The sequence below is a fragment of the Echiichthys vipera genome (assembly GCF_963691815.1).
Source record: "Echiichthys vipera genome assembly, chromosome: 20".
Classification (NCBI taxonomy): Eukaryota; Metazoa; Chordata; class Actinopteri; order Perciformes; family Trachinidae; genus Echiichthys; species Echiichthys vipera.
Genome location: NC_139845.1, coordinates 4,117,825 through 4,130,324, shown reverse-complemented (window position 1 = coordinate 4,130,324; position 12,500 = coordinate 4,117,825). Strand labels below are relative to the sequence as shown.

General features: G+C 43.5%; 1 protein-coding gene across 1 annotated transcript in view; it reads left to right on the top strand.

Moving 5' to 3' along the window:
- The window catches only part of rassf3 (Ras association domain family member 3), a gene marked incomplete at its 5' end in the record, with an annotated part of 79,132 nt that overhangs the window by 11,899 nt on the left and 54,733 nt on the right, over positions 1-12,500 (top strand). Inside the window, one exon of the mRNA XM_083935582.1 lies at positions 2,786-2,898. Within this exon, the coding sequence (XP_083791708.1) occupies positions 2,786-2,898 (113 nt within the window). The remainder of the gene's footprint in view (positions 1-2,785; positions 2,899-12,500) is intronic.

The following is a 12,500-nucleotide window of genomic DNA, read 5'->3' as shown; positions in this document are numbered from 1 at the left end:
AATTTTAACATCACGGTGGCACTAGAGGAACAAGTTATTTCCCTGACTGAGTGATGAATCATCCAAAAGTAAAAACACATGCATGGTGTATACTGGGATGGAGGGATGATAAAGGCTCTTCCTCTCTTCCTATGTGGATCAAGTTCATTGTCATAACGGATGAGAGGATGAACGGATGAGAGGATGAACGGATGAGTTGAGTTACAGCAGGAAACCGGGGAGACACGGCAGTCATAACAAGCGACGTAAGCGAGAGAGCAAAGAGAAACAGAGTCAGAGAGAGTGACTGTGGACGCCTGAGTCAGCAGTCCTGCGTCTACCCCTCCTCTCCCCGTGTGTGTGTGTGTGTGTGTGTGTGTGTGGGTCAATCACACTGTGGCCTCCATTTGACTGTCAAATCACCCACTCAGCACAACACAGAGAGGGAGAGAGAGAGAGAGAGAGAGAGAGGCGGCCGAACGCAAATCAGCATCTGAAGTCTGATCGAGGCTGAATGTCGGGCAGAACCAGAACAGACACACCGAACAACACCGCAGGAGCGAGTGTGTATGCGTGATTTACTCCCATGTGTGTGTGTGTGCGCGTGTGTGTGTGTAGGATGTGTGTGAGATGAAGATGGGAGATGGGAGCAGCCATGTGCAAATTGTCGGATAAAGTCGGACAGCACGTGAAAAAGAGGTCGCCAGGTAGGAAACACACTCTCTCTTCGGTGTTTCAATAGGTTGTGTGTGTGCGTGTGTGTGTGTGTGTGTGTGTGTGTGTGTGTGTGTGTGTCTGTGTGTGTGTGTGTGTTTAATGTAATTTTATTAAAGTATATTTAACTACTATTATACACAAAGTGTTTTAAATTGTCGACCAATTCTAGAAATAAACACAAAAACAAACAAACAAATAAAAAATAAAGCTTAAAAACACGTTTTTAAATCACGCTAAGCAGCGTTTTCTTCATTTTATGTTCTGTAAAAAAAGTTTTCACATCGCCGTGTAAGTTTCCCGATAGCAGCGATGGATGCCGATGCGTCCGGGAGAGCCTGATATCGGCTGTTGTCATGGATACGGGACGACCCGCTGACCTGGACGTCCTTATCATCGCTCGTCTGGTCGCCTGACTGCAGCTCTTGTGTTTGCTTACGATGAGTTTTCTAAGTTGTCGTAACGGTTTCACACCAATATATTGTTATCAATAGTAAATGTGATAGTTTACTAAACGCTGACCGGACTAAAAAAAATCAATACTCGGAAAACATCGGTACTAAAAACCAGTATTGTTACTTTTGCTGTCAGCGGTGCAGCCTCAGCCTCCTCCAGCTGACGCGTAACAACACCCAGCAGTTCTGCAGACAAGATAAAACCAGTTAATCTCCTTTATTTAAGCAGGTAAACAAACTCATTGAGATTAAAACACACGAGTCCAAGCGGCCGAAATGTGTTTCCTCAGGAGGGGGGCTGGAGTCTCCCTTAGAGAGAGGGGGAGAAGTTCAGCATCCGTGAGGAACTCGGAGTAGAGCCGCTGCTCCTTTGCGTTGAAAGGAGCCAGTTGAGGTGGTTCAGGATCATCTGGTAAGGATGAACCCTGGGTGCCTCCCTAGGGAGGTGTTCCAGGCACGTCCAGCTGGGAGGAGGCCTCGGGGAAGACCCAGGACCAGGTGGAGAGATTATATCTCCACACTGGCCTGGGAACGCCTCAGGATCCCCCAGTTAGAGCTGGTTAATGTGGCCCGGGAAAGGGAAGTTTGGGGTCCCCTGCTAAAGCTGCTGCCCCCGAGACCCGACCCCGGATAAGAGGCTGAAGATGAGGGAGGCACCCAGGGTTCATCCTTACTAGATGCCCGAACCACCTCAACTGGCTCCTTTCAACGCAAAGGAGCAGCGGCTCTACTCCGAGTTCCCATTTCGGCCGCTTGTACCTGCGACCTGGTTCTTTGGGTCCTGACCCAGCTTTCATGACCACAGGTGAGGGCAGAAACCAAGATTGACCGGTAGATCCAGAACCTTCCTCAGCTCTCTTTTCATCACAACGGTGCGGTAGAGCGACTGCAGCTCCGCCCCCGCTGCTCCGATTCTCCGGCCAAACTCACGCTCCATCGTCCCCTCACTCGTGAACAAGATCCTTCGGGATCTCGGGAGCTGCTGCCCCCACGACCCGACCCCGGATAAGAGGCTGAAGATGAGATGAGATGAATAAAAAGCAAAAGTGCTGTTTGGAAGTATTTAGCATAGGAGGCTAACGACCCGTAGGCGAGGACGATTGGATCAAGTTGAGAGACAAGGACGGAGACGTTGAGTCCATTTTTATACAGTCATGATGCAAAACAATGACAATAAACATCAAAACAAACAAGAACTGCAAAAGTCAAGAAGAAGCATAAACACAAGAGAGGCATTTACAGTCAGTCATGTAAGGAGAGAAGCTAAATGGGAGCGTTATACCGGTCAAACGCTGCCCGACCTTGCTTTGACACACTTTACCTCGTCCGTATGACTGAATTTGCACGTTGTTGCTTTTCATTTGCAAACGGGAAACTCTGACCTCGACTGAACCACTGACTCCTGGTATCAGGGGATGATTTGCATTTACGTTACACACCTCACGCCTGACTTTACACACGTGGCATTAAGGAAATACTGTTGACTTTAGATTTCCCCCTCAAATACTGACGGACAGAGTTTCCCTTTAACAGCAAACACAAATAACAGCTTCCTGGTCAGAGCTGCGACTCAACACAGTGAGGTATATTTTTACGTGTTTGGTTAGTAATGAGTGAATGTCCCCGTGTCTCTGCAGGCTGTAAGTACGCGTGTCACGCTGCGTGTCGGGACCGAGTGTCTCTGGACTGTCACCCTGCAGCGTCACCCGTCAGTCAGGACCAGCTCAACAACAACAACACGCCGCCACATGTGAGTACACGCTACGTTTCCCCGTAGATTCTGCATCTAACAGGACTTTTTAATGAGTCAATTACACCACAGTAGGAGCACAGCTTAAATGTACATTGTGCACCTCCTTGTGGTCGTTTTACTTCTATTTTTAGTTGTTTTGCACCTCCTTGTGGTTGTTTTACTTCTATTTGTAGTTGTTTTGCACCTCCTTGTGGTTGTTTTACTTCTATTTTTAGTTGTTTTGCACCTCCTTGTGGTCATTTTACATCTATTTTTAGTTGTTTTGCACCTCCTTGTGGTCATTTTACTTCTATTTTTAGTTGTTTTGCACCTCCTTGTGGTCATTTTACATCTATTTTTAGTTGTTTTGCACCTCCTTGTGGTCATTTTACTTCTATTTTTAGTTGTTTTGCACCTCCTTGTGGTCATTTTACATCTATTTTTAGTTGTTTTGCACCTCCTTGTGGTCATTTTACATCTATTTTTAGTTGTTTTGCACCTCCTTGTGGTCATTTTACTTCTATTTTTAGTTCTTTTGCACCTCCTTGTGGTCATTTTACTTCTATTTTTAGTTGCTTTGCACCTCCTTGTGGTCATTTTACTTCTATTTTTAGTTGCTTTGCACCTCCTTGTGGTCATTTTACTTCTATTTTTAAGTTGTTTTGCACCTCCTTGTTGACTTTTATTTAAAAATATATATTCCTGTTTTTTAAAGAGCACTTATGCCCCTTGCTGTGTTCAGGTCTTTTGAGTTAATAACTGATTGTTCATGGTTTAGAAAGAGCTTTATTTTGATATATATTAAAACTCATTTTCATCCCAAATGTCTGGTTTTCACGTCTCGTTTACGGTTTTACACAAAGTCGAGCTTTCGATCATATCGCATGATCTTCCTCAGCAGATGGAGTTCATTCCCTTTATTGCACTTAAGTTTCAGGACTTTGTTTAAATCACTTTTTAAAACCCTTTTTGTTTTATATAAAATTGTTTTTACATGATTGTCTTTCTATTGCTTTTATAAGTTTTTATTCACGATAAATCTCTGTTGTTGTATTGTCTTCTGAGCATCCTGCTTCTGCTTTTTAAAGGTGCTATTTATATATATATTTTAAATGCATCGTTGTTGTGTTAACAGTTAAGCTAATATTAAATTCTTGAGCTTGAATCAGTCACTGACAAAACTAAACTGTGCTTTATAAACATAACTACATACTTATGGTATAATAATGAATACATTTGTAAAATCAAGTCTGAATTTTAACACAAAATATCATCTTTTAGGTATTTATGGTTAAACCTGGTTCAGGATAATAAGGTAATTTAATTTAGATTTTATAAAACTTGTCAGTGTAGTTACAGTTCATCACCACAGGAGGGCGCTGCAGTCAAACATCTGTATGCAGCAGAGGAGTCACTCGCTGCGTCTGTCACATTATTATTTAGTAAAAACACATATTTTATCAAACAACAATGAATTAACTAATAAACTTAACCCAGTCTTTTCCTACAGGCAGCGTGGAGCCGATTTATTAGAATAACTATGAAGAATTTTATGTGTGAAACTGAGAAAAAACATTAAAAATCGGCATTTAAATGCAACATAACGACACGTCAAAGAACATCATATAAAGTACAAGTACATGAATAACAGGAGGATGATGTGTGTGTGAAGTGGCAGCAATAAAACACAACATGTGGAGCTGAAATAGTTAATTTATTGATAATTAATTAATAATTAAGTCGTTTTTAAGCCCAAAAAAAGCCAAATCTTGTTGAGATTTGTTGCTTTTATTCATCCGACGTCGTAATAAACCGATCGTTTTAGGGTATTAGATGGATGATCGTGCAGAAAGAAAGTATTTGAACATTAAGAAACTGATGAGAAGATTAAATGATGATGAACGATAATAATTATGTGACGAACGCGACAAAAACAAGACGATAACGTTTGTTTTTCAAATTCCATTCTGCTTCGATAAAACGTTGGACCCCAAAGTCGGTGCACACACCCATAATACATCACTCACCAAGAATGGCCTCTGAGTGTGTGTGTGTGTGTGTGTGTGTGTGTGTGCGTGTGTGTGTGTGTCTGGTTCATGTTAGAGTGTATTATGATATTACACAACTGTATCTCTGTGGTGCTTCAGTAACTTTAACAGTGTGTGTGTTCGGGTAACGTATTTGTGGGTGCAGCGAGTCTGTAGGAGGATTAGTTCAGCATATTTCACACACACACACACACACACACACACACACACACACACACACACACACACACACACACTCGTAGTGCTGAGTAGTGCTGAGTACAGTGCTGCGGCTTTGGCTTTTTTAGGTTGCGTCAGTTATTTCATAAAAATACAGTTTTGGTGTGTTTGCATCTGGAAACAGTGGGGTCAGCGCGTGTGTGTGTGTGTGTGTGTGTGTGTGTGTGTGTGTGTGTGTGTGCGTGTGTGTGTGTGTGTGTGGAGAGCTGACAGACTCGCTGGTACATCTGTCTGTTTACATATAGCCTACTGTTTACCGTAGATGTATTTCTATTTTTAAAAGTGCACACATGATATTTTATCTGAGTAACCAATACTTAGAAAATATTATAAAATAAAACAAAACCAAGGTTGTTTAAGTGTAAAGGAAAAATGAACAATAACATGTTTTTAGTCAGAGCAGAAGTAAACAGGCAGGTACTTTAAACAGCCGTATGAGTTATCCACAGTCACTGTGTTACCGAGAAGAGGACGTTTTATTCTACTTATTTATTCTATTTTATTTATTTATTAATACTGGTAAAATCTCATTGGGACCCAGGGTCTCATTTGCAAGAGAGACCTGTTCAGGTCGGCAGCAGCAAAACACAAAGTTACAGACTGACTGAACACACAGGAGACACAACACACAACACAAACAGTAAACTAATAAAGTACAAACTGCAAAGGGCAAAGAACAAGATAAGTTATGTACAAGTGCAGACCCCCACAGTCTGTTGTTAAATGTCCCCAGTCAAAGCCACCAGACTCCATTGACAAAAACAGTAACTTTACCTCACAGAGTTTCCGTCTCCGTTGTGTGACTTTGGTGTTTTAAAGAGTTAGGAACTTACGCACAGATGGAGACAGAGGTAGAGCAGCAGCAGCTCCTGTGTCTCTGTGAGGTTTAAATACAGTTTTTGTGAATGGAGTCTGGTGGCTTTGACGAGAGCTTCAGTTCTCCTCATCTTCAGCCTCTTATCCGGGGTCGGGTCGCGGGGGCGGCAGCTTTAGCAGGGGACCCCAAACTTCCCTTTCCCGGGCCACATTAACCAGCTCTAACTGGGGGATCCTGAGGCGTTCCCAGGCCAGTGTGGAGATCTAATCTCTCCACCTGGTCCTGGGTCTTCCCCGAGGCCTCCTCCCAGCTGGACGTGCCTGGAACACCTCCCTAGGGAGGCGCCCAGGGTTCATCCTTACCAGATGATCCTGAACCACCTCAACTGGCTCCTTTCAACGCAAAGGAGCAGCGGCTCTACTCCGAGTTCCTCACGGATGCTGAACTTCTCCCCCTCTCTCTAAGGGAGACTCCAGCCCCCCTCCTGAGGAAACACATTTCACACGCTTGTACCCGCGACCTCGTTCTTTGGGTCCTGACCCTTCAGTTCTCCTGTGTCACGTTTACGTTACGCAACACTGAATATGGTTAAGCACCTCGCGGTTACAGCCACGCTTCAAAATATCCAAAGTCTTCCCCTCCAGATGCGATTGAACACTTCTACGTCAAAACAAAGCGCGGGACGACGGCCGCAATGTGCTTTGCTCGTGGGAATTACTTCATCATGCTTTTGGTCTCTTTTTTGTTTCCCATCAGCTTCTTTCTGCAGAGCTCTGACAGTATTTCTGCTTCTGTTTTTCCTTGTTTCAAAAAAGCTGACGCATCTAAAAAGGGCGACACACACACACACACACACACACACACACACACAGTTCTCAGTGTCTGTCTGTGGTTTGTGGTGGAGGAGCCGTCTAGAAACTGAATGTCGGAGATAATGACATGATTTGCAGCCGTGAGACGAGACAAAGTGTTTCACTGGATTCTCCCTGAAGCTGCAGACAGTGAGATTTTTGTATTTCAGTGGTAAAAATATAAACTTTATTACGTTACAAGTGTCTCTGTGACAAATGTAGTTGAACAGTTCAGTGACTATTCAACTTTTGATTCAAATTATTGTGTTGGGTTGAATCCATGATGAGTCCATAGCTGTGTTTATATGGACCTCAATAATCTCTATAATAAAAACACCTCATGTAACCACCTCAGTCGGAGGCCCAGGGGTTCATAATGTCGACTCATCTAACTATTACTGAAAAAAACACATAATATTCACATAAGAGAGGCCAAATGACCACAAGTTAACACAAAACGACCAAAAATGAATGCAAATCAACCACAAAACGACCACATAGAGACAAAAAACAATGACAGAGACACACAAAATGCATTCAAAGCCATATAAACATGCAAAATCGTTAAAAATAGATGCAAGACCCCCACAAAAAGACGCAAAATGACTAAAAATAGATGCAAAACCACCACAAAAAGATACAAAACCACCACAAAAAGTTGCAAAACCACCTTAAAAAGATGCAAAATGACTTAAAATAGATGCAAAATCACCATAAAAAGTTGCAAAATGACAAAAATTGATTGAAAACCTTGGAAGTATGAAAGCGTAGAACCAACTTGTGCAAGTTAAAAAAGTTATATTGTGATTAAATGCACTTGTGCGTGAACTGATCACTCTATTTCCATTAAAACAGTTCAGTTTGTGCCTTTAAAGAGGACAATTTCAGTTGGGCTGAGGAAATATTGAGCATGTAACCGATCTTTTGTGTCTATACACGTCACACACACACACACACACACACACACACACACACACACACACACACACACACACACACACACACACACACACACACACACACACACACACACACACACACGCCTGTGTCAGTCATCACAGTGACAGTGATCTCACAGGGCAGCCGGCCAGAGCACGGAGTCATGTACTCTGTTTTATTAGTGCAGGAAGTGAGTGTGACTGTTTATGTTGGCGACCAGAGGAAGTGGATCAATAGGCCTCGTTTACCTGTCAAAGATTTGGCGTAACGCAGTTTTCAGATGTCATCTCTAGTCGTATCAGCCTGATCCTGTGTTATTGACATTTTCTTTGTACTGTCAAAGTTTTTATCAAGTTATTTTGGCGTCTTCCTGCTCAGAGTGAAGCTTTTTTAGACCCCAGAAAGTCGTATTTCATAAGAAAAAAGACAAAAATGGAGAAAAGTTAGGGAACCCTGCATAGTCTGCAAGTCTGACATAAAGGTTATTTAACTATTTAACCATCTTGTGACCGCTCAGATCCTCTAGGAACTCTCTTTGGGGTCATTTATTTCACTTTCTAGTACACGTTTAAGTTCAGTTTTCACTTATTTGACATAAAAAACAATCACCTGATCAATAAATCAGTTAAAAACAGACGTTTTCTGAGTTTTGGAGGATTCATTTGCTGTGTAGGTGTAAGAAACAGTAAAGACGAGTGACTGTAATTATTAAAGCTCCTGTGGTAAACTGGACGTCCTGTCTGTGAAAACCACCGAGTGTCTGTACAGTACGAGTCAAAGTTCATCCTCTGCCGCCGTCTGATTGGCTCGGCCGAAGGGAGAGGCGGCGAATGATTGACAGAGAAGAAGTGGTCATGACTTCCTGTCTGCTGGGAAAGACAAACACCGGCGGAGAGAAAACAGAGAGGACGGAGGGAGGGAGAGTAAAGAAAGAGTCCAGGACAGAGAGGAATGCTTTCTCTGTAGCTCTGATGGAGACTCATTAACGCCTCGGGGCGGTGACGGATGTCACATTAATGACCGCGTCAACTCTTTGTGAAATAAGTGTCTGTTGGCTGATGTAATATTAAATATTCTGACCTTTATGGTTTGAAACAAATCAGGCCTGACTTTTCTCCTTCAATTTTAAATATTTGAAGCTTTAAGAGTTAAAAATAGATGCAAAACCACCACAAAAAGATGCAAAATGACTAAAAATAGATGCAAAACCACCACAAAAAGATGCAAAATGACTAAAAATAGATGCAAAACAACCACAAAAAGATACAAAATGACTAAAAATAGATGCAAAACCACCACAAAAAGATGCAAAATGACTAAAAATAGATGCAAAACCACCACAAAAAGACGCAAAATGACTAAAAATAGATGCAAAACCAGCACAAAAAGATGCAAAATGACTAAAAATAGATGCAAAACCACCATAAAAGGTTGCAAAATGACTAAAAATAATAACAGGTGACGTAACAGAGAGAAGAGGTGAAAGCATTAAATCCCGTTTCTTCACACGCCAGAGAAAGAACGACAGAACAGAAGAAGAGGGAGAGAAAGTGTGGAACTCAAACACAGAGGAGAGAAATGTTCCCACACTGGAAAATGTTTTACGACAGTTTTCCTTCCTGCTGGTTTCCCTGTGTGTGTGTTTGTGTGTGTGTGTGTGTGTGTTAGTGTGTGTGTGTGTGTGTGTGTGTGTGTGTGTGTGTGTGTGTGTGTGTGTGTGTGTGTGTGTGTGCGTGCGTGCGTGTGTGTGTGTGTTAATGAGTAACCATAAAACCTCAGAGGGAAAACACGTTAACATTCCTCCTTTATTTAAATTTGCTTAATTAACTTTTAAGCCCCTCACACTGAAAATAGAGTCATACAGAAAACTACAATCATCATAAACAGAACAATATTATTAATAAATGTATGAATATTTGGTTTAAAGTGTCACGGTGGAGCTCAATACTCGCTGACGTCTTTCTTTTGTAGCTAAACGAAGACAAACATCACAGAGTTTCATTAAAAAAGGATCTTAAAGTCTTCCAAGTTGCGACCTTTTCTCTAATCCCACCAACTTTTGAGGCCTGTCACGGTTACGTACCGGTCGCACGAGTGAGGGGACGATTGAGCGTGAGTTTGGCCGGAGAATCGGAGCAGCGGGGGCGGAGCTGCAGTCGCTCTACCGCACCGTTGTGACCAAAAGAGAGCTGAGGAAGACAAAGCTCTGGATCTACCGGTCAATCTTGGTTCCTACCCTCACCTGTGGTCATGAAAGCTGGGTCAGGACCCAAAGAACCAGGTCGCGGGTCCAAGCGTGTGAAATGTGTTTCCTCAGGAGGGGGTCTGGAGTCTCCCTTAGAGAGAGGGGGAGAAGTTCAGCATCCGTGAGGAACTCGGAGTAGAGCCGCTGCTCCTTTGTGTTGAAAGGAGCCAGTTGAGGTGGTTCAGGATCATCTGGTAAGGATGAACCCTGGGCGCCTCCCTAGGGAGGTGTTCCAGGCACGTCCAGCTGGGAGGAGGCCTCGGGGAAGACCCAGGACCAGGTGGAGAGATTAGATCTCCACACTGGCCTGGGAACGCCTCAGGATCCCCCAGTTAGAGCTGGTTAATGTGGCCCGGGAAAGGGAAGTTTGGGGTCCCCTGCTAAAGCTGCTGCCCCCGCGACCCGACCCCGGATAAGAGGCTGAAGATGAGGGAGGCACCCAGGGTTCAACCTTACTAGATGCCTGAACCACCTCAACTGGCTCCTTTCAACGCAAAGGAGCAGCGGCTCTACTCCGAGTTCCCATTTCGGGCGCTTGTACCCGCGACCTGGTTCTTTGGGTCCTGACCCAGCTTTCAGGACCACAGGTGAGGGTAGGAACCAGGACTGAGGGTAGATCCAGAGCTTTGTCTTCCTCAGCTCTCTTTTCCTCACAACGGTGCGGTAGAGCGACTGCAGCTCCGCCCCCGCTGCTCCGATTCTCCGGCCAAACTCACGCTCCATCGTCCCCTCACTCGTGAACATACCCACTTTGTCTCAAAAATATACTCTTGAGTTGTTATTAACACTTATGAAACAGCATTTAGACCATTTTCAGGGCGGTTAAACATCAGAATAATCACTTTATTCATTATTTAGTGTAATTTCTGCTCCGGTCTCTTGAGCTGCTCCGACACCGTTACAGACGCTGCTGTTGAAATAACCCTGGACGACCACGCTCTTCTCCTCACTATCAAACATCTGGTTTCATAGCGTTTTCCTGTAAACAAACATTGTCTCCATCTGCTTATCGTCCCTCTCTCTTCCTCTGTCGTGTATCTCTCCCTTAATCGTCCCTCTCCTCCTGCAGTCCTCTAATCAGCCGCCTATTGTGTGAATGCAAACACACACACAGCGCGGAGGCTGATACCTGCCACACGCGGAGGAGGAATCTGACGGGAAATCAAAAACTCGTTGAGATAAAACGTGTTTACGTAAAAAGGCAAATGTCCGTTCTGCAGACGGGGAGATGCACGCACAGAGTAACCGAATCGCTCACAAGTTTTGATTAAGCTGTTAGCACTGTCGCCTCACAGCGAGAGGGTTCCAGGTTTGAATCCCTGCTGGGCCCCTTCTGTGTGGAGTTTGCATGTTGTCCCCGTGTCTGCGTGGGTTTTCTCCGGGTTCTCCGGTTTCCTCCCATAGTCCAAAGACGTGCAGGTGTTCGGTTCATTGATGACTCTAAATCACCCGTAGGTGTGAATGGTTGTCTGTCTCTGTAAGTTTCTATGTGTCCTGTGATAGACTGGCGTCCTGTCCAGGGTGGACCCCGCCTCACGCCCGATGTCAGCTGGGATCGGCTCCAGCCCCACCGCGACCCCGACAGGGACAAGAGGTTGAAGATGAATGAACGAATGTTGTCTGAGAGTCACGTTCTTGGATATATGCGGTTAACATGTAACATGATGATGGTGCATTCAGGTGCACCTCGGATGATCCCGTTGTTAAGTCGTTCTTTGGACTTCGGTGTCTTCATGAGCTTTACGTTGTAATGTGGAAACAACGTAAATGCTACGAAGAAATGTGTTTTATTGCTCAGAGCGTTTAAACAAAAGCAGTTTTTTAGCTTTTACATCAGTTTGAAGCTTGAAACGAAGCGTGTCGCTGCATCAGAACTTTAAATATTAAAGTGTAATCCGACCCAAAATCAATTAACGGAGAAATCCCGGAGAGTTGCTAACAGCCGGACGAGGCTAACAGTGATTAAGAAGAAGAAGAAGAAGAAGAAGAATTACTTTATTAATCCCACACGGGGAAATTGGATTTTTTTTTTTTTTTTTTTTTTTTTTTTTTTTTTTTTTTTTTTTTTTTTTTTTTTTTTTTTTTTTTTTTTATTAGCTCGGGGCAGTACAGTGAAGGTATTCAAAGGTCTTTTTTAACCACTAGTTAGTGAACCCAGAGTTTGTTAAAAGAGTGTTTTAAAGACTTACCTACTGGCCCCTGTACCAGCTCCTCTCATAGTAAAGTCCATTCAAGTGGATTACCAAAGTGAATCCCAAAGGAAGGAGCCCATTGGTGCTTTGTTTTCTGTGTAAAAGGACCCTGGGATGATGATGATTTTACGCCGGAATTTCACTTTAAGCATCTGTTAATTTTATGTCATAGCGTCATTTTCGGTGAAAAGCCTCTGATAAAGCAGCAGACAGACACAGAGACGAGATGGTTAGGAACTTAGTGGTGCATTTAGCAGCTAAAGAGACGGATATTTATGTCAGGAGATTTAATATTGGGTTTGCGTTGCT